At 45.2% G+C, this 21,211-nt stretch overlaps 1 protein-coding gene across 17 annotated transcripts in view; it reads right to left on the bottom strand.

Moving 5' to 3' along the window:
* Window positions 1–12,338: 12,338 nt before the first annotated feature.
* The window catches only part of SYNE1 (spectrin repeat containing nuclear envelope protein 1), a 427,871-nt gene continuing 418,998 nt past the window's right edge, over window positions 12,339–21,211 (bottom strand). For 15 of the 17 annotated variants that reach the window (XM_032485189.1, XM_032485193.1, XM_032485194.1 and 12 more), the window contains 2 exons: window positions 21,104–21,162; window positions 12,339–13,311 (listed from right to left, as the gene is read on the bottom strand). In XM_032485189.1, the coding sequence (XP_032341080.1) occupies window positions 13,071–13,311; window positions 21,104–21,162 (300 nt within the window). In that variant the 3' untranslated portion in view covers window positions 12,339–13,070. The remainder of the gene's footprint in view (window positions 13,312–21,103; window positions 21,163–21,211) is intronic. The other 2 variants (XM_032485200.1, XM_032485201.1) reach the window with 1 other exon arrangement.

A 21,211-nucleotide genomic window follows, 5' to 3' on the forward strand; every position in this document is an offset into this window, starting at 1 on the left:
ACAGACATTGCCCGACATCCGGGACCAGTAAGGCTTCTATCCTTGGCTGATGAATCTGCCTGTGGACAGGGGAACACCTTTGATTTTCAGGCTATTTTCAGGTCTGACCCAGCTTTCTGCCTGCAGGTTCAGACAAGAGTGTGGGGCTAGCCTGGGCACTTTCTAGTTTCTGCTACACATGTTCACAGACTCCGCCAGGAATGGGCTTGCCCCAGCCACAACCACAACCTCAGGCTATCACAGCCTTGGTCTTCCCTGCTCACCCACCAAATCCAGCGAGCTGCCTGAGACTGTGGCCACAGCAGCAAAGCTGTTGGTCCTTCTGATGTGTCCTGCTCTGGTGCTGACCAAAGTGGTGGGGGGGTCGGGGATGGGAGTAGCCCCAGGCAAGAATGCCAGAGATTCACTCTGTACTTACCCAAAGTTCAGCAGTTTTTCAAGGATAAACTTCTCTCACATTGTCATATGACTTTAGTCACTTTGCAGAGTGCTGAAATGATTGTTTTTGTCAGTTTCGGTCAGCTTTATATTGCTTTTTGGAGCAGAGATTTACCAATTTCTTCACGGGGACGTAGCTGGAAACCCTCTCCATATACCCCGTCCGTCTCATTATCCTTCTTGGACTACTAAGGAACAGACTTGTCTACATGTGCCGTGGCTTACTTCCAGTGTTCATCCAGCTTTGGGAAGAACTTTTAGCAATCTGTGAAAGTTACCAAACTATCCGTTGGAGTTTGTCAAAGTTGGAATGCCTACCTGGGAGTAGATCGACACACACACTGGCTCCAAACCACATTCTCCAATGTGACATATTCTTAAGCCTTTACTTTTGAATTCAGAACTGCTGTATTTAGATTTGCTTCTCGAAAAATACAGAATGGATGCCTTGGGGCTGCAAATTTTCATAACTTTTCTTACCAGATTACTTTCATTAAGAAGCTAGTTTTAAGTTAACATTCATGGTTGCTTAAAATTGCAATATTTGTGACTACCACCGGAAGAGTAGTGCTAAAGCCAGGGGAGAGACATTCATTCAAGAGAGATACACTTCCTAATGGAACTGCCTACAGATAATCTGGGACACCTGGCTGGAAGTATGGGTTGGGTGAATTCCTGCAGCAGAAGGTACCTCTGCATGGACTGGATAACCTCTAAGCCCAAAGGTTGAAGAGGTTCTCTCTGCAGATGGAATGAGTTGATTTTCCTTTCAACCCTGAGTCACACAACACATGCATATTTATACTCATACGCACACAGGTGCAATTTATTAGGTGTTTCACTATGCCAGGTACTAGCTTTATAAAAATTTTTCCAGGTAATCTTTTCAGCTATGATGGCTACATTATTGTCCTTACTTTATAGATGAGGAAACTGAGGATTAACCGTTCAGTAAGGTTCCCAGGACCAGAAATCTCGTGAATGGCAGACATTGGATCAGTCCTCCTGACTTTAAACGTGATCGGCCCTTCTTAAACTGAGGGTTACTTAAAGTCATAGAGTATATAGGACATTTTACTCAAGATCAGAGAAAGTGGTAACTTTTGTATTTACACAAGCTTTCACAACTTTTGTATTTAAACAAGCATTCACATTTTATGAGTAGAAAGAAAAATTCCCATGAATTTTAAAGGCAAAATGTGACTCTTCAAAGAAATGTGGCACTTTGGGCAGGATGCCTAAGGCTATGCCCCTCAAGTTCTGGAGAAATGTGCCCCCTACTCTTCCCAGAGGGTGGCCTTGGGGTGGGAAAGCTTGAGAAGCATGTCTTCTGTTAATGCCCACTGGAACTTGGTGCAAGTGCTCTTGGTTTCTGAGGTCATCCAGGCACCCTTCCTGCCCCTGGTTTCTGCCAGGAGCCTCGGGTGAGCTGACGAGTGATTTTTGTCTGTCCCTTGGCACCAGGGGAAGCTCTATTTCTAGCTGATGATCTGAGACCTTGAAGTCAGAGGCAGTGACACCCTCATTAGCAGCAGGACCTGTTTCAGGGTGATGGCACCTGGGCCAGGCTCACTCCCTGCCTTTGTCACAAGACTAGCTCCTACCACACAGCCCAGGAACAGGACCATGGTCATGGCCAAGGCACTTGGCATCTGTCTAGAATTGACAAAATGGGAGTTTCCATCTTAATTAGATAAAGGTTTAAAAAACAAAAAACTGGAGCAAGGAAGCACTGGGGTAAACAAAGGTGGGCTAACCTCAGGGGCCAGGCCAGCTAGGAGCAGAGGAAGGGACTCCAACAAAACAGCCTGCTCTGGACGCTTTGCCAAGAGCCAGCCCCCCAGCCAATGGGAGAGACAGCACCCTGGGTGCCTTTCCAGCTGCAGAGATCCGCAAGGCCTTTCTGCAGCTCTGGGGCCTGTCATCAGATGCCTTTTCAGTGAGAAATCAATAATTGTGGGAAAGGCCAATGAAAGGTTTGTGAGCTGGTAAACATTTTATGGGCTGAATGAATTCAGTGCAAGGTATAAAGATTCCTGAGTATTTCCAGATTTACAACCAGAGAGAGCGCATGTCAAGACCCAGGGCCCCAGACCACAGGCTGGAGAGGGAGGCAGGAGGGACAAGAAGATGGCGCGGGCAGTGGGAGGGGGCCCTGCCACCGCCTCTGGGAGCTGCTCTGTGTGTCATCCCAGTCCCTTGAGGACACTGGGTGCAGACAGATTTCTGGGGCTTAACCAGGGCAAAGACGGCGTTTCCTTGTAAATGAAAAGGGCTGAAGGTGCCAAACTGGGGCTGCTAGACGCTTCACTAGAGCAAATGACCCATTCACTCACCTTTGACTTTATGATTAAATATTCAAAAACACCCATTAACAATCCTTACAATCCAATTCATTCTTGAATGCTAAAAAAAAGGGGGGGGTAATAAGGGAAAATATTAGTGGGTTGATGAAAAGAGGTTTAGATAGAGAAGCTTGTTTTAATTACTTGGCAGGGTTGGGACTGTTTCTAGCCCAGGATCATGAGAACCTGAGTTCAGGAAGTGGAAAGACCTGGACCCCGAAAAGACAGACCCCAGTTGGCTCCAGGCTTATTCCTGTGGCAAAAGCTGCTAAGCTTTGGCCTTGGTTTAAAAAAGCAATGAAACAATTATATGTATGTATGTGCATGACTGGGACATTGTGCTGTACACCAGAAATCGACACATTGTAACTGACGGTACTTCAATAAAAAATGAATAAATAAAAAATAAACATAAAATAAAAATTAAAAAGCAATGGAAAGCCTGTATCAGAGAGCTTAAAGCAATATGGAACTTTGTCGTTTATTTTCTGTGATTGCACAGAGGCAGAAGAATCAAAGAGATGTCCTTTCAAATTTCCTGTGTCCCGTCTCCAGTAAAGTGCTCTGACAGGTGAGTCTTCCTTAATCCCCAGCCCCCACCTCTCTGTGACACTAGGGACTCAAGCTCTCAGCACTTGCCGGGCTGTGGAGACCTCTGGGGTACCACAAAGGCCACCAAGAGAAGAAACTTCTTGATGAAGCCCTCAAGGAAATCATGCCAGGAAATCACTGAGTCAATAAGAAGGAGCCAAAACGCTGAACAAACAAGGTTTATCACTTGACATACTATGCTGCCATCCGGGTCCACCACCTCCCGTACCTGCAGGGCACTGGGAAGCCACGTGTGCACTCTCTTTGCCAGAGGGAAGTCCCAGCCCTGACAAAGAAGCCCTGCCAAGGGGCCAGCAGTCTTGCTTGTCTGATGGCTGCACCCACAGCTGAGGGCGCAGCGAGGACCAGCGACCTGGCAGGCGCCCCACCCGGGACTTGAACAGCCCCGTTTCTGAGAGGCCAGAGGATTAGCAGAACCCTCTGTGTCTATTACTCATGAAAGAAGATGCCATTTCCACTCCAAGGACAAACATTAAGGCTCTGGCCCCACCTCACCCCCAACAGAATCCAACAGCAGCAACAAAAAACTTGGGGGCAAAAAGAAAGAAAGAATTCTCCATGGACGCCACAGAAGTGTTTCCAGGGGGGAATACCCCCAGTGGCAGCCAGACTGAGGTGTGGGAGAGTCGATTAAGCCCTGAGCCAACCCCGTGGGGATGTCATTCCAAGAAGTCTTGTCCGGAGAAGGGAGTCTGAGGGGGAGGGTAGAGCTCAGTGGCCGAGCGCGTGCTTAGCATGCACGGCGTTCTGGGTTCAACCCCCAGTCCCTCTGTTAAAGTAAGTATATAAATAAACCTAATTACCCACCCACCCCAAAAATAATGTGGAAAAAAATAAAACAGATTTAAAAAAAAAAAAAGGAAAAGAAAGGAGTCGGACAGGCTTAGGGCCAGGCTCCGGGCCGTACCTAGGACAGCCCTGCCACTGACGGTATTTTTCTGAGGTAACTCTAGCCCTTGGGCCAGCAAACTTCCTGTAAAGAGCCAGAGTGTCTTACTGCGGCTGGCAGCAATTTTTCATTTGTCAGCTTTTGCTTTAGAACTCTTAAAAATATGAAACCCATTCTTAGGTCCAGGGCCTATAAGAACAGGCCCCAGGCTGTAGTTGGCTGATGCTTATCTTGGTCTATAGTTTGCGACCTTTGTCAGGCATCATCAGGTCACAAGTCCTCTCCCTCTCACCCAGCTAAGAAGACATCAAGAGTGGGGGAAGTTAATGTCCTGAGGGAACGCCACCTGGTGAAGCAGGGGGACGGCTTCAGAAATGCAAAGCAGAAGACGCCTGTCTGTTCCTGCTGGCTGATTCCCTGATACCAGTAGGGCTTTCAAGTTTCTAAGAGCCTTTCTCCTCCTTAAAAAGGTTAAAAAACGAGTGTGGGAAGAATATGTGGCAAGCTCTTCCCAATACCCATTTCTAATATCAATTTCAAACTGGAGTAAAGAACAATCAACTGGTCAGTGTCACTGCCCCCAGCACTTGCCTTGCACGGGCACTGGTATTCTTATTCCTCGTGACAGCCCCAGGCTGTGGGTACTAGTAGTGTCCCATGTTACAGAGGAGGAAACTGAGGGACAGAAAGGGTAAGTAACTTGCCCAGGTCACACAGTGAGGAGACGGCTGAGCTGCAGGTTGAGCCCACCTGTCTGCTGCAGGTGACCTCTGTAATAAGTCTTGGACAAAAAGGACTTTATAGACGTCCAGGCCCTTTGTGTTCTCCCATCAGTTTCCTATTCTGATAGGGGTTGTGGGGGAGGAGCGACTGAACCTCACTCCGAAGCCTGGGTTTAGCAGGCAGACTCTCTCAGGAGGTTGCTGAGCAGGAGCAGACTTCAAGGAAACAGTAAAGCAGGGTGACTCTGAGGCACCTGCGTCAGGGAGGATGGGGCACCAGCGGGTAAGAAGCCAGTGACTGCCGGTGTCCCGCCCCCATCACGTCCGGTGGTCAGGCTGTGCTTGATGGACTGATCTCACCTGCAAGCTGACTGACTTCAGGAGGAGAGTGTTGATTCAGAAAGCGGAGGGATTTCCTGAACAAATAAGTTCCGTCTGGAGGACTTATCTCCCAGGATCGCTCTTCCCTGGGGATTCAGCAAGGACCGAGGTCAGGGAGCCTTCTCATCTCAAACTGGGGGCTTGAGCCATCTTTGCTCTGATGTCCTGGAACCAACGATTAATCCAGGATGACCAGCTGGAGTGGAGTCAGCTGTTAGGATTCTGCCATTTTTAATAAATGATCTGTCATCTTTTATTTTGAATATATCAAAAAATATTTTTTAATTAAAAACTAATCAAATGTCTCCTCATGCAAGAACAGAAACACCTTTTTCTTGTCTTTTAAAATTATTATCATTAGTGCAGCAATTTGGATCTCAAAAACAAACCACGCTCCTTGTCACATTTTAAATAATGTGTTTAAAATTGTTTCTCCCTCTATTCACAATGTTAAACTTTGATTTTCAGATACGTTTTTCTAAACTCTTTCCTTGCCTTAAACAATTAATGTGGGTTTTCTTTCTACAAAACTGAGGGCATATAGAAACCATTCTATATCTTTTTCTTAAAATTTAAGAATATGTGGTAGGCACACTCTCCCCCAAATAAATATAGATTGATCTCTTTTTAAAAAAAATAATTGCATTATAATAAATACTTCACATATGCACTATAATTTACTCAACAAGCCCTGTGCTGAATGACATACAGGTGGCTAAAAACTAATGTTCACGGGAGGTATCCTTGTCTTGTTCCTGACCGGCACTGGGACAGCTGTCTATTTACTTGAAAAATGACAAAATGGTTCCTTACTTCACAGAAGCTACATAAATAATTCCAAATAGATCACAGAACTACTAGCAGAAAATACAAGCAAACATTTGCATAATGTTGGAGTGGAAAAGGCTGTCTCAATATAGAATATCCAGAATCTACGAAGGAGAAAGAGCCTGTCAGATTAGATACACAAAAATTAAAGCTTTCTGTGTGACGAAAGGAACTGTATAAAGTCAAGACAAATGATATGATAGACAGGGTTAATTTTCTAATATACAAAGAGTTTCTTGGAAATAGCATAAAAATGAGAGAAATAGAAAAGTAGAGAATAAAACAGACTTCGCACAGAGGTAATACAAATGGAACAGTCATCAGTCAGATAAACTGGTCACGGAAATGGACATTTTAAAAACAACAAGCTACTCTTGCCTCAGCTGGGCAATATTTTAGGAGACAGATAACATCTAATCCAGCCCTTCTGAACTAGCCTGCACTAGAGAATCACCTGCAGAGCTTCAAATACTGATACTCAGAAACCCATGATTTATTTGGTTTGGAGTGAGGCCTGGGGTTCTACATTTTAAAAATGTCCCTGAAAGATGTTAATGTACAGAATTTGAACATCAATAATTTGGGATGAATTTGCATAATCTGGAAGTCACTGCTCTAGACTTAGGGAGGGTCTGTGGAAAAGGGTTCTCTTCTCCACTGTAGGTGGGACTGTAAATTATTACAGCTTTTCAGAAAATAATCTGGCAGAATTAATTAAAATTTAGAATACACAAACCTTTTGGATTCAGTAATTCCACCTTGAACAATGCATCTTAGGGAAATTAAAGCAGCACCACACAAAAATAAGCATGCATATACACACAGGCATGTTTACTGCAGGATTGTTTAGATGGCAAAAATCTGGAAAGAAAGAACTGTTGAAAAAAGATACTGAGATGTCCAATGCAGCGAAGAGGGACACATACCTATTGATATGTCTGTAGAATATTGTTAAGTGAAAAACGCAAATCACAGAATGTTAAAAATAGATCCAATTTTTAAAGACATATATGTGTGCTGTTTGAATAAGAAAACCAAAAGGCATAGAAAAGGAACATCAAATTGGGAAGATGATTGAGAGGGAGCTACGAAACTGTTAATTTTTCTTTGGAAAACAAGAGAATCTTTTGTAATTCAAATGGTTGTTTTTTTTTTTTAACAATGAGTCTTAAAATAGGCACATATTTAAAAAAAGGAAGAAATGAGATTAACCCTAAGATGTATGAAAACTTATAACAAAGTAACTAATATACTCTACTCGTGAATTAAGTTATATATTGATATTGTGTATTTGTATTGTTTATTATATACCTTATATTTATATATAACTATATAAATACATTATTATCATAATCAGTTATACTATATACTGCTATAATTAAGACAGCATTGGAAAGATAGATCAAGAGCACAGGATAGAGTCCAGAATAAAAATCCAGTTTTACATAGAAAACTATTTGATGAAGCTGACGTCGCAAGTGGGTGGGGGAGGCTGGGGAAATTGTTTCATAGCTTGCCGCTGTGACCAGCTGGGGAGAGATTAAACGGCCCCATGATGGGGAAATCTGGGCCAGGTTGGGGCTTGGAGCTGAACGTCATGCATTCTGAGCAAGTTTCCAGGTGACTCTGATGCTGCTGATCTGGAACACACTTGGAACATCAGTGGCCTGGACAGAGTGCCCTGTAGCAGAACGCATCCCTGTGGTTTCTGGTCAACCTGTAAATCCCACAGGGAGGCGTGGTGTCGGGGCTGGAAAGTGAACTGTGCTGGGTGATTTGAGGTTGGGGGTAAGTGCCTGGAACTGTTCTCGATCTTGGCAGCTGTTTGGCAACTTCACTTTCTGAGCCCAGCAACTGCCTCAAGAATGTGTCCAGCAGGATTCAGGCAGGGGCTGGGAACGCACATCTCGGAGGCCATGCTGTCACTCTTCAGCTGGGAGAGCCGGATTTCTTCTCCACCACCGACAGCATCAAACGCAGCCGCCTTCAGCACAGCTTACGAAGCACTTTCTTCTGCTATAACTGGGTTTTTCAAATTCAGTAATGATCCTGCTTCTGTATTAGGTAACAGGTTAAAAAAAATTTGCCAGGCTGATTCATTTTACCATGACCTTCATATTTTAGAAAGATTAAGTCCAAGTCCCCTGGCTTCCTCAGCTCCCCAGATTAAATGTTCCTCGTTGTTCAGCATGTGTTACAGCGTATCACCCTGTTTTTTATTAGCCTTTCTCAACTTTCCAACTTCCTTCGCTTTCCAAGATGCTCCTTCCTGACCACAGAGTTCAAGTGAATTCCTCTGGTTCCTACCTTCTGCCCAACAACAGACAGAACACCCCTCCTTTTGAGAAACCCTCAGCTGCCCTGCACAGAGGCCACTGAGCAGAGGCTGCTGGAAGTGCCCCCAATTCACCCAGCTCCTTCACTTACTCATCTGAATGAGGGTTCTCCCCCACATTTAAGCCCCTCTGATGTATTCCGAAATGGCTTCTTGGAAGAGATTTTATTTTATTTTATTTTGGTGGGAGGGGGGATTAGGTTCACTTATTTTTATTTATTTATGTATTTTTTAATGAAAGTACTGGGGATTGAACCCAGGACCTTGTGCATTCTAAGCACGCGCCCTGCCACTGAGCTATATACCCTCCCCTACAGTGGATATTTTAAACTCTGAGAGAGGGGTGAGTGAGAAGCCAGGAACTGAAAAATAAAAATCATTCCTTTTAAGTTTCACTATCTCTGGGTTACTTGGGGTCTGGCAGCCACCACTATCACAATCTATTACTAAACCTAAAACTGAAATGACCACCCTCAGTAAAACACCTCTTCTCATCACCCGAATTAACATCTAAGTGTTGCACCTACGCAGATACTGCCTCTTGGCTTGTAAACCTCTCCACCTGCCTCCACTTCCACAGACTCTTCAAAAACAAATCCCATGACAACGTAAACCAGTGGACAAGGAAGTTAAAAGGAGAGGAAATCTGCTGACCGAAAATGAAGCCAGATCTCACAGGCTTAACCCCCCTTTTCTCCTCTAGGCTAGAGATGGTTTCTGTTTGGTTCCCTTCTAGTGTCCTCATTATCCCTCATCCCAAGTTTCAGGACTTGGTGGAGGAAAATACAGAAGCTCCTGTATGTCAAAATCCCAGCGATGAACTTTTAAATGCTAATTTAACAGGAAGGGATGAGGTCCCAGCTAAGACTTGACCCTGGAGGAGTTTGGAGCAGTCCCTGCTCCTAGGTGGGTCTTCCATACGTGTGGCATGAGTGGATGCTGCTCTGCCTGGGTGTTTCTGGTCCTAATCGGCATATCTTCTGAGAATGTATTATTTCCGCACAATTCCCTAAGGGCATGTTTGGTGCTGGTGATGGTGGACTGGTGGGTAGCGGGTGGAGAACCCAGCTCTTGGGACGGCTCTCGGGAGCATCCAGACCAGCTCGACATCTCGCTTTTCCGGCCATGACCGGCTCTCATAAATCATTGCGCTCCACCTTTCTTTGCTTTACAATCTCTTAGGTGGCTTGCCAGTAAACTTTTGTAGCTTTAATTTCTTAGTATTTGGCCCTGGGACATAGGCTATAAATCTGTCTTCCCCAACCTGCCTCTTTACAGTAAATCTCAGCGCTCAGCTTGCTCAACTGCCCAACCAAATCTTCTGAAGGAATCGCTTTTCACTTCTTACAAAAACAAGGGAAGCTGCTGCCGCCCCATTTTCCAGGAGACAACATTCCTGCTCCCCAGGCAGAGTTTCCACCAAAACCTTTCACTCCTATCTGGATTTCTTACTAAGTCACTACTTCTAGTTTCTAACTCCCTTTTCTCTCTCCATCCTTAGCTTTATGGATTTTCTCTCTCCTTGGCTTTTCTAACAGTTTGTGTCTGCTTGTGAAGATCTCATTACTCAGAGATTATTAATCCTACCTTCCTAATCGGCGGCTCATCCCTCTGCTCTTCTCTTCCTCACCCATCACTCTCTGGGGACAACACTGCACAGATCCAGGCGGCAGCAGGGCTCCTGACAGTCCTTGCTCCAGAGGTGAGGGCCTCTTTATCAGCCATCAGTGCCCTTTTGGCCCCTTAATATTCCTTCAGCGCCCCCACCTCGTCCACAAAGCCTTCGCTGAACGTACTTCCTCCTTCTCTGTTGTCACAAAGCTGCTGGTGCAGGGAGGATGCTCCTAATGTGACCATGTGTCCCCTCCCTCAGGAGCCAAGCGAGAGTGTGTGGGATCAAACAGATTCCTTAGTCTCATCCGTGGCTGGCAGGGTCCTTGCTCCACTGGTCACATCATTATCTGGGGAAAACTGTCACCAGGTGGCTTCAATGCTTACACTCACCCGGGCTTCCTTCTTCTGTCCCGTTCCAACCTTCTTTTGTTCAAGTCTTCACAAAATTTACTAGAAATGCACATGATGCCTCCTGTTCAGTGTTCCGCAGGGGATTTTAGAAAGGCACAAATGGGACTCTAACCTTTTTCTTAAAGCCAAACTATTTTCTCAGCCACATTTAGCATTTGGTTCTTCTGTGACGGGAAATGTGTGATGTCAGTTGACTGCAATGTGGAGGAGAAACGGCCCTGAGATCCCTTTGTGCTGGCCCTCACCGTGACTATGTGTCAGTATGTGGTGACTTCCATCACGGTGGCAATGTGTCTCTTGAAGGGCTGGGTTGCTCTGGAGGCAAGGCCATGACTTCCAGGTGTTTGGAGTGGGGGAAACGGGGAAATGAGTGAAGAGCGAGCCCTGAAGAGGGGCCCATCTCAGATGAGGGCGCAGGGAATCCTTCAACTCCAATCTCCACCGCTGCTTACAGTCTTTCCAGAAGCAGGAAGACAGGAAACACTACACTCAGGTTTGTCTTCTCGAGAGAAGAACATCTAACTCCGATCTGTTCCCTGGGCAGGATTCCAGGGGGAAGCCGACAGGAACAGCCCAACAGCAGAACGAGTACGACAGAAATGCCGCAGGAGGAAAGTGCAGTCGGGGGAAGTCTAAGTACCGTCCAGCAGTGACCTGGGACTGTCTCCAGAGAGCAGGTGGCTCGTGAGCTGAGTCTTGTGCAGGTGAGAGAGAAGGAGCAGTGAGAACAGAAAGAAGAAGCTAAGAAGGTACAGAGCAGTGCTTTTCAACAGTTAGTAGGACTAAAATCATCTGAGGCATCTGGTTAAAATGCAAGCTCCCAGGTGGTACCCCCAGAGATTGAATTGGAAGATCTACAGTGAGCCCAGAAATCAGAAAACCTAATAAACCTCCAGACCCCTAGCTGAGAAGGCACTCAGGCTACGAACGTCATGGAAGCTATGGACGGCGGTTCCAGGTAATTCTGAGTACCTTGGTTTGGTTTAAATTCTCAATTTAGAACAGGATTTATAAACTAAATACCTACAGAAGTTAGGCTGGTACAGGCAATGAGAGTGGTTGATCATGTATATGAGCAAACATAAAAACTGTCTCCTTCTACTCTTCAAGGGACAGCAGCCACGTCATTCCAGCAAATTATCTGTCATGTAGAAATATGTGTCCAGGACACGTAAGCTTTCCATTCTCAAGAGAAGCCTGAAGCCTGGATTTCATATAAATCCTCCCTGTCTGATTATTAATTGGCGGATTAAAACAACATGAGCACCAAACAATTCCTTGAGGGCCACTTGTTGGCAAGATTAGAGAGGCAGAATAAAATCTTTGTTGTATTTAAGACTTGAATGAGAGACTTAAATTATATTTCTTCTGCTAGACAATCAAAACAGAAGATTTTGGAGCAAAGAAGGGATCTGAACAAGAGTGCGTTAGGAAAATTCATATGGCTTTTGCATACCCTTGGGATGAAGTGGCTTGGGAGGTTCTTCCAAATGTGCCAAGGGGAAAAGAGAGTATGAAAGATGCTGGGGAACAAGAGGCCAAGAGATGTGATTGGCTGTGCAAGGAGGCGGGAGAAGGAATCATCTGGAGTTCTTTACGTCTAAATATACACCACCTCCATTCATCCTTTTTCCTTAATGTACTTCTGTTTCAGCTTCATTCATTCCACAAAAAAGATAATTTGAGTGGCGTTCTGATAAGTGCCTGCTTAATAGGGAAACTGAGAGTCATTTCTTCAGGGACAATAAAAAGCACAGACAAAATATTTTATAATATCTATAATAAATGCAAAGAAATCGATACAAACAAAACTTGGCTTTAGCAAACTGTACATACATAAATATTTTTTTACTCTAACATTCACCTTTTTTTTTTTTCACATAAAGCCTTCCATGATCTTATTTATTACATCCAGTTCTTCTTTATACTTAAAAAAAGTGCCTTGTAGATTTACAGCTTGTGCTTCTAAAGCAAGGGTTAGAACATCATGCCCCAAAGGAAAACAAGGTAGAAAGGAAGTTGCCATATAAGCTCTTAAAAAATGTATGTTACAGGGTTCTAAAATCTCATCAGCACTGGTTGGTTGGTAGATTGTTCGAGGCCGACACGGCACTCAGGTAGCATCCTTTATTGACTGGATGGAGCAGCACTGTGGGAAAGCTGCCCAGATGGTCTGCTGAAGTCCCTGGGGATGCACAGAATGAGTCTGTGCTTCCAGGGAACATTGGAGGTCCTTAATCTCTTCTGTGCTGAGGCTCAGGTTCAAAGAAAGACCCTTCCAAACCTTCCCGCAACTATTTGCTCTCCTCTCGTCACTGTTTATCATCCACCTCCAAAGCCACGATTTGCACACACGTGGGATGTGGAGGTGAGCTAAAGCTGCCACCCCGAGTGCATCTGCCAAGATTCAGGTCCTCTTCTTGCTAGTTGTAGGGCTGCCCTCGGCCAGGTCCTCCCTGTGCTCCCGGCACTGCCGCCGACGGCACCTGCTTGGTTCAGAGTGGAGGCGGGCCGTTGGTGTATCTGAGCATGGGGTGGAATGATCGGGCAAAATTGTTGGAGAGGGCACAGCTGTAGTCTTCCTCGGACACTGGCACAAGGCAGGCGAGCCCGACGAGAAGCAGCAGCAGAAGCTGAAGTGGGACAGCCGCCCGGAGGACCCGGAACAGGAAGGCTCGGCCGGACCGAGCTGGCTGGGGCTCAGAAAGGGAGGAATCGGAGCCACCTTTTATGGACCTGAGGGAGGAATCGACATAAATAACTCAAAGATCTCCAGTGCTGGATGGAGGCTGCTTCCTCACCTTCCTGGAAGCTAACAGGGTCGGGCCAGACACCACCCAGCCTGGCAGTGAGCTGCCAGCCTTCTGCAGTAAGCCCAGGTGATCTCCCCACCACCAAATGAAGAGTTGTTTGGAAACTGCACTGATGGAAAATAAACATTTAGTCAGTCAACTGAAGGTAACTAATTGGGTTCAAATTCCCACCCCTTAATTTGGTAAAACATTTTCCATCAACAAAGATAATTGCTCCACACGCCTTCTACCAGCATAAATTAAGCAGATCCAGGGTAATTAAAACGGGGATGTTTGATGCAGTACATTTGTGGCTTAAGACTACCAGGAGCACCGTTAGGCAACGTGAGCTGCCGTCAGGCTCACACAACATATCCCTCCCATCGAGCCGTCCTGGATGTGCCAAAATCCACGTGGCAAGGACAAGAATAGCACAGACCCATGAAGTCTAATTAATCTGAGAGTATACCCTGGTTTCATCTTGCACTGAGTCAGCAACCGGCCCTGACATGAGTGGGCTGCAAAGCTGGAAGAACAGGACGGCAGTGGAGTCGGTCTGCCCAACACTGGTGTTGAATGACACCGATTCTAGGCTGATCCGTCTGTCACTAGCTCTGTGCATTTGGGAAATGGACATGATTTTTCTGAGGACAGACTGCCATTCTGAAGCCCCCTTCAAGACTCAAATTCCTAGTTTTCTTATCTCCTTTAATTGCCCCAACTCCTTGTAAGTGGTGCATTAGAGATGGAGCCTGAATTTCAGGAATCCTAAGAAAGACTGACTGTGACAGGCTGACCATGGAGTAGGTTCTGGGTGGGGTGCACTGTGTTCTCTTGTGAGCACCCATTAATGTTTTGATTGGTTATTAGTAGAAAAGATGAAGAAAGAAATGTTATTTACAAGAGGAATTTTGTACACACACACACACACACACACACACACAACATCACAGAAGCAAAAAGAATAGAGGTACCGACTGACACACATGCCACCATACCTACTGTGAACTCTCTAATGGTTGTGCTGGTAAAGACACTGAATGTGAGGCCCCTGGAGAAATATGGTGTGAAAACTGTATTGGTTACTCTGTACGTTTATCTTATAAGAAAACACGTCACTGGCTCCCCTAGTAGTCATTAATTTCTAAAAACAGATTCCACTGGAGTCAGTGAGGGATGAGGAGTGGCACCAAAGAAAATAAATGTGAAGGATAAAAAAAAAAGACATAATCTCCTTAAAAGGGAACAGAAGAGCTACTCAAAACTCTCTTATTAAACTATCAAAGAAGTACGTGAGGCCAGACTGGCCCTGCAGAAGCCCGGGCAGCCGCGTGCGACACTGTGCCTCTGCTGCAGCCCCTGTCGTGGGGTGAAAACACACATACCTGGTCTACCCTGGCCTGCGCTCTTCTCTGGTCTACAACGAACGGCTGTGTGACCTCGAGCAACTCGCTTCACCCCTATGCTGCAACTTCTTCTTCAAACCCTTCAAATTAGACTAGAGGGGTCTTCCAATCTGCAAGTTCCATAGTAGACACATTTTATGTCTTCTACTAATCGGTCAGCACGGTCTACCAGCTGGGAGGCCACAAGAGTTCAGTCACCATCTAGTGGTCAAACTGACTAACTGCCTTTATGCTAAGATCAGTGAGTTATTCCTAAAGAGCTCAGCAGGACAAAGCAGATATTTTGTGAAGATCTAGTAAAGCATGAAAGAAGTAAGGCACCTATCTGTTAAACAGAAGCTTCTTTAGTTACCTAGCTGGGAAGTATTCGGGTTGAGATAAGGCCTTAGAGAGTATCTAACCCATCTTTAATTCTGTGGATAAGTAGCTATGGAGAGTCAACATTTACCCTGCTAACTGCCGGGCGACACAAGCGTTTGTCTTGGGTTCTCCCACTCAGTCCCCACCGCGGTCCTCAGGGAGCGGGGCACCTTCGTCTTGTAGCCGACGAGGGGGAGGCACAGAGAAGTAAGAGAATGGGCTTGAGGTCTCACAGCTAGCAGGTGGCAGGACTAGGATTTCAGCTCTGGTTTTTCACCTCCCAGAACTTGGGCTCTTATCGACAGGGTGAATGACCTGCCCCAAAGCCACAATGAAAGGAAGAGATCGTGCAGGAACTCAGGGCTCCAAACGCCCTGCCTACCACACTCTCTGTATGCTTTGTTTGGTGACATGAACCCATCATCGAGGTCACACTTATGTCACAGATATCTCACCTGTAGAAGCAAAGAAGACAATGCTTGCATCCTAATATACCTGGAGGTGAGTGGTTTCCTCGTGTCTAAAATAAGTGTCCCTATTGGGGAGGGTACAGCTCAGAGGTAGAGCGTGTGCGTGGCATGCGTGAGGTCCTGAGTTCAATCCCCAGTACCTCCATTAAAAATATGTATCTATAAATAAATAAACCTAATTATCCCCCCAAAATAAAATAAGTGCTCTAATCATAAAGCCTCACAGTATTACACAGATTATCAAGTCAGCACGTGGACAGGAGGCGCTCTGCTTTGAGGCAGTGGTACAATCTTGGGCAAGTAATTTGGTCTCTCATTTGCAAAGATGAGGGTACGTTCATATCCTAAAATCTTTTTGGCTCTGATAGGTTACGAATTCAGTGGTTTCAAGCGTCTGGAGAGGGATGGGATCGTTACCCATGAGCTCTGGATTGAAATTTTCTTCAATATACCTTTTCCGTGACCTGAAAATACGCCCTGGCAAGCAGTACTCTCCACCCATCACCTGTCTGAGTCACAGCCAAAGCACAAAAGACAGCCCCACATTTCCTCATCGTTCAGGACCTAAAGCCACTGAGGGAGATTTCTAACAGACTCTTTTTCTTTAGAAGTCACTGAAGGACTTTAGCGATGGGCAGATTTATGTATATAATTGATAGTAACAGTCTGACAGAGCTGAAGAGCCCTTGCTTGCCAGTTATTAGCTTCTTTGAGTGATTAAGCCAAAGATCAAGATCAAAACAAGAGCTACATATTGACTAGCCTGCTCCTGAGGAAAGCTAGAAAGGGCACCCTCTGGCACACGGGCTCGATGTTGCAGGCTCTGCGGAAGGACACGGCACACTGAACAGCATCAGAGCACTCCTTATTACAATTTATTTAGTGTGTGCTTTCTAATGTTGAAGAATGCCAACCTAGGGAGAAATAATGGGCTGAAACAGGGGCAAAGAGAACACACAGTGCTTAGTGAGCTTCCATACAGTTGACTGCTCTTGGAAATGTCCGATTTCTCTATTGAAAAAAACAGAAGAAGCCACCTGCTTGGGGCAATTACCAAGGTTTCAACGTGCCCAAAGTTGCCTCTTCTTTCGGGTAAACCTGTTCAAGATCTTCTAGTACAAACAGGTTAATGATATCAAGTAACAGGGTACTTTTAATGTTTAATCTATTGACCTAAAAATCACCTAAGTTTCAAGAGTCTTGGGAAATTGAGGAGGGGAAGAACAAAGAGAATTCATGGGCTGGTTACTCATTACTCTCCAACGGTTTATTCCATAAGTAGATGCCACGGAGGTGGTGTTGATAGAAGAAAAACTGTAAGTGTGAACTTACTGAAGGGACTTAATCAGTGGAGATATTTCAGATAATTCTGTCCAGAGAAAACATGCTTGTTCTCTACCAGTAAATGTTTACTTGATTATTTCTCTCACTCACCTCACAAATTTGGGGATTAATCATGGCCTGGGAGCTGTTTCATCTCTTTCCCAAAATAAGTCTAGTTGTGGGAGGAGGAGGATGGAGGAGAGGGAGCAGCGGATACAAACACTACCGCAGAAAAGGAAGTATGGCCAAGAGTTGTGAGAAGCCTGAATCGTGTGCACGCAGAGTGTGGCTCATCTCAAAAACCCTACATATTCAAGGAAATAAGATGAGTTAATTCTGGGCATACCTCATTTAAGCCCAAATGAAGAGACACTTTCAATTCATTTTGTTACTTGTGAGCAAACACGGGCAGCAGAGGGACAGGAATTTATTGGGGGCAAGTATTAGGTTGTCTATGATCTTATTGCCTGTTCTTGTGTGAATGGCCTTTGTTCTTTCCATATGTCATCCAGAAGACAAATGCCCAGAAGCCATTTAGGATTTCAGTCTCCTTTTACTCCAGGATGAACATTCTGGTTAGTCCTATGCAATCCCAGGCAACCCATGGGAACCCCAGGCCTGAAACTGTTGCTTAAAGAATCCTACCCGTTAACAGCCCTTCGGTAGAGCAGAGTGGTGAACGAGGTAGGATCCAGAGTCAGAGAGACCTGGGTTCAAATTCTAAATCTCCATGCCTCTGATCCCTGGCGTTCTTGTCTGTAAAACTGGGACTGCAGCCTTGCCGTGGACATGCTGGGAGGGTTACATGAGGTAACAGATACACGGCACTTAGCATGGTGCTTAAAACAGAGCAAGTGCTAAACAAATGTCAGCAACTTGTCATGATTATCTGATTATTAAAGCATAAGTGTGCTGACTCAGACCTTTCCCGTTTTTGCTGGATTCAGCCTATTCGTCCAGGGAGATGTTCCTGATTTATAGCATTGCTTTTCAAAGATGTGATGCATTTTCCAAAGTGTCTGACTTGCTCCTGGGAAACTCTGGGAATGCATACCTCAAAATATAAAAGACGCGTATTAGAGCCTTACCCTGTAACTATCCTCAGCCAGGGTGTCCAGCCTGCCCCAGGGGCAAGACTGTTCTAGGCTGAGGCACTTTGAGACCTTTGAATAAATAAATCCGCAGGGTGGAGTCTGACAGCATGGATTTGAAAAAAAAAAATTCCACAAGAAATTAAGTAGTGTTTATAGTGAAGCCCTGGTGTACATGCAAAAAACCCCACTGTGCTTGCTTAAATATATTTGGCTCCCTTGAGCACATTTTTAAATGAGGCCTTTTTTCCCTCCCTTTTAGTGTTTCAGCCAGTCATTTGCCACTTCTCATTCCACCTCAGTTCTCTGTCTAGAAGGTGCCAGAGACGAAAGGTGCCCAGAGGAAAATTTTGCATTTTACAATTCCCAGCTTTGGAAAGAAGTCATCAATTCACTCTATTCTGACTGCAGAGCAATTATGCCTTTGCCTTGCTGGAAACTGGGGTAAAATCTTCCTGTTGGTCAACTTCAACTAATCCACAGCAGAGTTTTGAAGAGTTACTGGGTATTGGGTTAGACAATTTTAGGTCAAAAGGAGTTAGCTGGCCCATCACAAATATAGCTTCAAAGAGCATGCTCCTTAAATATGTTTAATCCCCCCAAACTGTGAATAGTTATTATGAAAGCATACTTTCAGATGTTTTTCAAGTGTTTAGAATTTTAAGGGAGATCCTTGTCATTAATTTAGGGGATCTCTAGATTCTGACATATTGCAAGTCTTTTGATGGCAAGAACAATATTGTATTAATTTTGTAAGCCTGGGGCCTAAACACAGTAGGTGTATGGTAAACCCTGGCATCAATCCATGTGTAGGCTTAGAATACTAGGTGAGAGGACACAGAACAGTGATCATAAAATCAAACTGAAATATACAGTAGGCAAGCAACTGACACTATCAATATCTGACTTTAAATAAGAAAAAGAATGTAAGAACCCTCCCTCCCAACTAATGACTCAGTTTCTTTCAACTCAGCCTCTTTCCTCTCTCAGGAAGAATATATGCCTAAATTTTTCCCATCACAGACTGCTGGGGTCAACATTCTCAACTGTTTGTGCTTCTGCCATAACCTTTCAAGTTTGCTGAACCAGTGCAAGATCAAACGCCAGGTAATCTCAAGTCTCAATGTGTGAACAGCCGGGATTGTGAGTGAAGTTAATTCTTTCCCAGCAGACTCTCCCTGTCATTGTCCAGGTTGGATGCACCCCCAACAAAGGTGCCAAGGAGCTGGGAAGTCCAAGAATGTTCAACCACAACCTGTCTGCCAAGGTGTTTGATGATGTTTGCCATTCGGAGGAAGATCGCTTGCATTCCAGGTCCGCTAAGCAGCAAAGTGAACCCTGAGTTGTGAGCTCAGAAGGGTGTTAATAAACAGTGCTGGACAGAGCAGAGCTGAAAGGCGCCTTGCAAATGTCACAGTGAGAACGTGGCTGTCCCAGCAGCAAAGCCCCAGGAGGAGACATGTTGAAGCACTTCCTGCCCTTAAGGCACGAGGCCTTTGACGTTTTGGAAGGCCTGTGTGGCTGTTTGAAAGAATTAGGGGAGCGGATCGATGTGAAATTTAGGAACCAAAGGGTGGTTGCTATTGATGTTGCAAATGACATAAGAGCTTTTCCCCTTTTCATCACCATTATTTCTATCAACCAAAGAACTGATCTCTGGTATCCCCAAAGGAATGCTGTGGACATATCTCTGTTCATAGCACATCAGCACTGTGGGGAGAAGACAGACTATATAAAACAGTGATCTGTCTAGTGTACCTGATGTCTTTCCTTGCAGGGGGCTAAGGAAACATCAGAGTACCAGTACAAGCCCATCATTATCTTCAGAAATCCCTGTGAGTTTTTGTCTATCGATGTTTCATTATTGATATTTTGTTATGGACAAAAACAAAACAAAAAATCCCCCCAAAATCAGAATCAAAACCCCCCAAGTTATTATCAAACCAAACGGAAAGAAAAAATAAAAAAGCAAAACATAGTGAAGGGAAGCTTAAAACCAGAAAGCACGTCAAAAATCCATTCTGCATTCGTTCGGCTGAGTGGAAACGGCCAGACGCAACAGCCAGTCCCTCCAGCACGCAGCTGGAGCGCTCCAGCTGTTACTCAGGGTTTGTTGATGCTTCCGCATTCCCCCACCCTCCTTCCAGGACCTGAGATTCCAGCTCAGTGGCGAGGAGTTTCCAGAGGGGCAAAGTACTTTCACAGTGAGCTGCCTGCGACTGGAAGGAAGGAATCCGCTTCCAAGGCCAGTGTTTTCATTTTGAAAAAGTTGTCGGGGGATGGGGGGCAAGAACTGATTAGTGAAAAGGCCGGGGAGCACAGACATCACACCAACAGCAACAAAGGCAAAGCACTGCGAACGGCAGAGACGGGGGCGCCGGGAGCCAGGCGGGAAGCAGGGGGCGGCTGGGAGGAGGGTTCTGGAGGTTCCCCGGCAGGGGCACTGATTGCTCCTGTTTCCAGAGTGAAAGAGCCTGCCAAGTGTCGGGAAGGTGGCTGACTGAGAGTGCTGGCTGAAGAGAAGTCCGAGGATAAGCGGAAGAGAGAAGGTGCTTAGAAATGTTCCGTAATCCCGGGTTAGGGCTAGCCGTTTTGAGAATCCCAAACCCACAATCTGGATAAAACATGAAAATAAAAGAAAAGGCTGGGGGTGTTAGTATATTTTATTCAGATTTGTGGGGTCTGGGAATGGTAAAATAATTCATTGATCTATTACCTGTCTTATTGTAAAATCTAGAAATAAAGAGGATGACAAAATTCTGCCATGAATCAAATGGCGCTGGGCCACCGGTTGCATCGAAGCTTCACGCGCACACAGAATAATACCGCTTGATGAAAAGGACCAGGTGCCTTATGTATAGTTAAGCAAAATTTTGGTGGGGTCCAAACATTTTATGCTCTGAGATTTTCTTGTACTTTACACTTAGAAAAGTCTCTCCGAATTTATGAGAAAAGGGTGTGGACTGAAATGAGTAATTTCTCAACTACCCTGAGGCAGACCAGACACAGGCCTACATAAATCATGGACAATTTTCATCATCCTCTTGAAGTTCTAGAACAGTGTGGAAACCAGGAGAATAAGGTACCTGCTATGTGGACTGTTGACAGAGGGTCCAGGCTGTGAGAGACTACATTTGCCTCGTGGCTGTTTGCAATGAACAGGGGTAAAGAAAGAAGAATGTTCAGTCCAGGCA

Source organism: Camelus ferus, chromosome 8 (genome assembly GCF_009834535.1).
Source record: "Camelus ferus isolate YT-003-E chromosome 8, BCGSAC_Cfer_1.0, whole genome shotgun sequence".
Taxonomy (NCBI): domain Eukaryota; kingdom Metazoa; phylum Chordata; class Mammalia; order Artiodactyla; family Camelidae; genus Camelus; species Camelus ferus.